General features: G+C 38.2%; 1 protein-coding gene across 2 annotated transcripts in view; it reads right to left on the bottom strand.

The window, feature by feature from the left end:
• The window catches only part of VXN (vexin), a 38044-nt gene that overhangs the window by 28257 nt on the left and 4828 nt on the right, over positions 1–4959 (bottom strand). For both annotated transcript variants that reach the window (XM_069100047.1, XM_069100046.1), the window contains exon 2: positions 1620–1675. In XM_069100047.1, coding sequence (XP_068956148.1) covers positions 1620–1675 — 56 coding nt within the window. The remainder of the gene's footprint in view (positions 1–1619; positions 1676–4959) is intronic.

The raw sequence follows: 4959 nt of genomic DNA, 5'->3' as shown, positions 1-4959 counted from the left end.
ATACACACATATATTTACTATATTATATAGTAAATAGTATTATATAGGAAATAATATGTTTATATTATATAGGAAATAATATATAGTAAATATTATAGGTCAGGCTGGAACTCAGATCTTCTGACTCTAATTCCAGGGTATTGTCCTGTTTGATTTTTTTTTTTTTAAAGCAATCAGGGTTAAGTAACTTGCTAACGGTTACAGGGCCAGTTATTTCTGGGTGTGGTGCTGAGTGTCTGAGCCCGGGATTCGATCTCCAGGTCGATCCCAACACTGGAGCAGGTGCTCTTACTCGCTGAGCCACCTGGCCGCCCCTAAGCAATTGGGGTTAAGTAACTTGCCCAAGGTTACACGGCCAGGTGTTTCTGGGTGGGTGCTAAGTGTCTGAGCCCGGGATTCGATCTGCAAGTCGTTCTGACACTGAAGCCGGTGCTCTTACTCGCTGTGCCACCTGGCCGCCCCGTCCTGTTTGATTTCTTTAGGTATCTGAATTTAGAAAATGAAGTTAAATATAGAGAATATCACCCACAAAGCCCAAAAGTCCATGTCTAGAGGAAAACTGAAGAAAGATTGGGTATCAGGAACAAATGTTTTTCTTTGTCAATAGTCAGTTAATGAGCATTTATTAAGTACCTACCACTGCACTAAAAACTAGGGATAAAAATAAGACCCAAGACAGTTCTTGCTTTCAAGGAGCTCACAGTCTAATAGAGTAGACAACACGAAAGCAGCTGTGCACAAACAATACATACAGGAAATAGTGAGTTTTAATTATGCAGTTGTCCCAAAAGTCTCAGGACAGTTTTAAGTTATTAAAGATTAAAACTGCACTAAGACTTTTGGGACAACCTGTACATTCTTTTTAAAAAAGCAACTATTTTAAGGAAGAAGGGTAAATCTTAGTCACATTAAGAGTGTTTCATATTCTAAACCTTTTTTTAGTTATTTAGGTGTTATGATTTAGTGCTTTACATTTTGTAAAAAGTTATTATAAGCTTAATACTAAATATCAACACACTTAAATTTGCTTTATAACAACTTAACATTAAGTTAATATTGATGCAGAAAATATGAGAACTTTTCAGTCATTCCCTCTTAGTCTCTCTAGTGTTTTACATTTTAAAAGCTATTTACATTCATCCTTCTAGTCTTTGTAAGGCAAATTGGCATAATTTTGTAGACAAGATGCAGAAATAGAGAAAGGAATAGTTTGTTTAAGGTAACAATAATGTGGTGATTCCTAATTCCCAACTTTCTTTCTTTTCTGCAGTCATGAATGACCTTTGGCAAATTCAAATCCAGAGTAATGGATGAAAGTAATTGATGAAAGGGAAAGGTCTTCTGAAACATTTCCTCAGACAGTAAATTCTCACACAATTCAACCTTTTCCCTCACCATTAGTGGTTTTATCACTTCCCTTGTGATTTCCTGAATGCCAGAAATATAATTCTTTCAAAGTGGGGCCTTTAGTTTTTTAAGAAACATCAGGAAAATTTGATCCTTTGCAGTGCAATCAAGAACTCTTCAGTAAATTAAAATCCAATCTCATCCCTAAGACATACTTTTTTAAAAAAGGAGAAAAGTCAAGTACGAGAGAATAAAAGATGAAATTTTCTTACGCTTTTGGCCAAAAGATGTTGTGAGATTTTGACTTTTCTTCTGGCTGGACTGGACACTGAAAAATGAGTTAAAAAAAAACTCATTAGGGAGAACATAGGATTATAGCATCTTGAATAGCTTTTTCTTTGGAATCTCTTTTTTTTTTTTGTATTTCTGGTATTGGAACTGGGGAGAGGGAAAGAAAGATTTGGGAAAGTGAAGGCAGAGAAAGGCAATGTGATATGTTAGTTCATTGTTGGCAATGGTGTAGACCATGACTGCAGAACAAACTGTATTGGTGGGCAAAAATGCATTTAACTGGTGCCATGACTAGGTCACATGGTATAATTAGGCCAGGACCGAGTACAGGACTGGTTTTTGAAATATGGAAATGGAGAGAAATTGCAACAGAATAAAAATCAACAACAACCACAACTACTGTCTTGACCTGGGCACTTTGATGTGATGCCAGCTAAAATGGTCTGAGGAGAAAATTCAATTTTGCTCCTTCTGGGAATCTCTTGAACTCTTTCAAAATATTTAGTAATGGTGAACAGAGCTGTGCTCCTTCTATATTTAGGTTTTCTTATACCTGCCAGGCCATCCAGGCATAGTTTTGACAAAAAAAAAAAAATGAAAATATGTTAGGAAAGCTAACATAGTTATTCACTTTGGGGTCATAGGATCATAGATTGGTGCAATGGGGGTACTGATCATAGGACCCTGGTCAGCTTAGTTCTCCTTATCCCACCCTCCTTTGAGATGTCCCTTGACACTTTTCTTCCTATGTACTCTTTTTTTTTTAAATTTTTATTTTATAATAAATTTTTTTTTTTGCTTTTTGGAGGGGGAAGGCAGGGCAATTAGGGTTAAGTGACTTGCCCAAGGTCACACAGATAGTAAGTAAGTGTCTGAGGTCACATTTGAACTCAGGTCCTCCCTACTCCAAGGTTGGTGCTATATTCACTATGCCGCCTAGCTACCCCCTTCCTAGGTAATCTGCACTTCATATCCTATCACTCTCTAAATGGTCTGGGGGAGGAGGGAGTTAATAAATTAGGGGTCTCTTTATGAAGGCCTTCATTACATTTAGAATTGGATGTCATCTAATCTGAACCCCTTTTGATAGATGAGGAAACCCAGAGAGTTTAAGCAGTCTACTTATAGCAGAATTGGAACACAAAGCTAGATCATGTCAGCCAGATCCAGAAATCTTTTCTAGTGCCCCATTCTGCTCAATGTTAGACTAATGAGGATACTGCCATCTGCTAAAATTGTGCCAGTGTCTCTTAATAATAGCATTTGGATAGTGCTTTAAGGTTTACAAATCACTCACAACTCCAGTGAGGTAGGTGATATATCTCTCCATTTTATAGATGTGGAACTTGAGACTCAGAGAGGTTAAGTGACTTCATAGCTACTAAGTGTCTGAGGAAGGATTAACTGAGGTCTTTCTGATTCCAAGTTGTGTACTCTATCCACTAAGCTACCTAGGGGCCTCTTCTTTCTTCTCCAGTGGAAGAAACAAGGGACAGGGAGGAGAAATGATAATGATCAAAGAGATTCAACAACCCCCTAGTTTCCTTTGGAAGCTCAGATTCAATCCATCCCCTTTAATATTTTTTATTTTAATTTTTTAGCTTTGGAATTACTTCAAACATTGTCCAGCTTGCCTTAAAATAAATCTGATCTTGTCTCATCTCAGGAAATAAACATTTCAACTTTTGTTTCTTGGCAGAACCACAGCTTTCTTTCTTTTTTTTTTTTTGTTTGCTTTGTGTTTCCCCTCCTTAAGATCCTGACAGGGAGCATATTGCCCTGACCTAGGCAGGAATTCAAAGTACTTAAAAGGAATGTGACATTGGCTTTTCCAGCCACCTTTTCTGGGAGACAAGAAGGGGTTTAAGATTGGTTTTTGAAGAAGATGAGAAAGAGAGGTTAAGTGACTTGCTGGGGGTGTCAGGGCCACTAGACCAGGGCCCTGGGCCCCTAATGAGCCTCCATAGGTAGGTCAGAATTTAAAGGTGTAACACTGAATATGGCTGACTTTCTCTGCTCCTGGAGTGGGGCTGGTTGCTGGGCCACCTACCAGTTGATAATCAGCTTCAGGTTTGCAAAGGGAATGGTAACTGTATTTTCTGAGCTCCAAACTGAGACTTTGCCTGATTGCCAAAGTCAATTTTCCTACAGATGCCCACAGAGCATGTTGGGCTCCAGGTCTTTACAATTAAAGACAATGAAGTCCCTCACCACCACCAGTGCCATCCATCCTGGGCCACAAAGCCGTGCCCTTTACAGAGCAGACTTTAGAGAGCAGCTAATCCCAAACCCTTCCTCATCTACATTTTACAGTAGAGGGAAGGAACTGAGGCTCAGAGAGATCTTAGTGAATCAGATATTTGACTTGAGAATTAGGAAGTTTTGTTGTTGTTCAGTCACTTCAGTCAGGTCTGAATCTTTGTGACCCCATTTGAGGTTTTCTTGGTAAAAATACTGAAAAGCTTTACCATTTCCTTCTCCAGCTCATTTTACAGATGAGGAAACTGAGGCAAACAGGGGTAAGTGACTTGTCCAGGATCACACAGTTAGTGTCTGAGGCCAGATTTGAACTCAGGGAGATGTCTTTCTGACTCCAGTCATTCTATCTACTGTACCACTGTGAGAATTAGGAAGACTTGAATTCAAATACTTCCGCAGTCACTTAATTAGCTGGATGAGCCTGGAGAAGTCACCTACCTTTTCCCTCCTTAGTTTTGTCACCTGGAAAATGAGAGTTGAATTCAACCCTCAAAGGCCCTTCTAATGCTTAAACCTTATGCTGCTGTGAAGTGAATTGTCCAATGTCATACAGGCAGAACAGAATCCAGATTTGAACTCAGGTCTTCAGACTGAAGTCCAATACTCTTTTTTTAAAACTACATTTTACTGTAGGCTTGCATAATAAAGGCTGATATGAATGTTTTTGTGGAGGAATTGAGATATTTCTTCTACCTATGATTCTACCTTTTGTGACTTCAAAAAAAATTATGCTGAAGTAACTAATTCAGTTTCCATTTATTTTGTTTTAAATAATATTTTATTTCCCCCCAATTACATGTAATAACAATTTTTTTGGAAAGTTTTGAAGTATGGTCTACCTGAGACCATAAAAAATCTGATGTAGGTCAGACCTGTCCAATCATGTAAAATATCCCCCTATTAGTCATTTTGTGCAAGAAGACTTGAATTAAAAAAATGAAAGAAGGAAAGAAAAAGGAAGAAAGAAAGAAAGAAAAAGGAAGGAAGAAAGAAAGAAAAAGGAAGGAAGGAAAGAAGGAAGGAAGGAAGGAAGGAAGGAAGAAAGAAAAAGGAAGGAAGGAA

This window comes from Petaurus breviceps, unplaced genomic scaffold, assembly GCF_028583685.1.
Source record: "Petaurus breviceps papuanus isolate PSGF00001 unplaced genomic scaffold, PetGlider_PUasm1.0 38, whole genome shotgun sequence".
NCBI classification, from domain to species: Eukaryota; Metazoa; Chordata; class Mammalia; order Diprotodontia; family Petauridae; genus Petaurus; species Petaurus breviceps.
The sequence above is the reverse complement of the archived record's forward strand: the minus strand, read 5'-3'. Positions and strand labels throughout refer to the sequence as shown.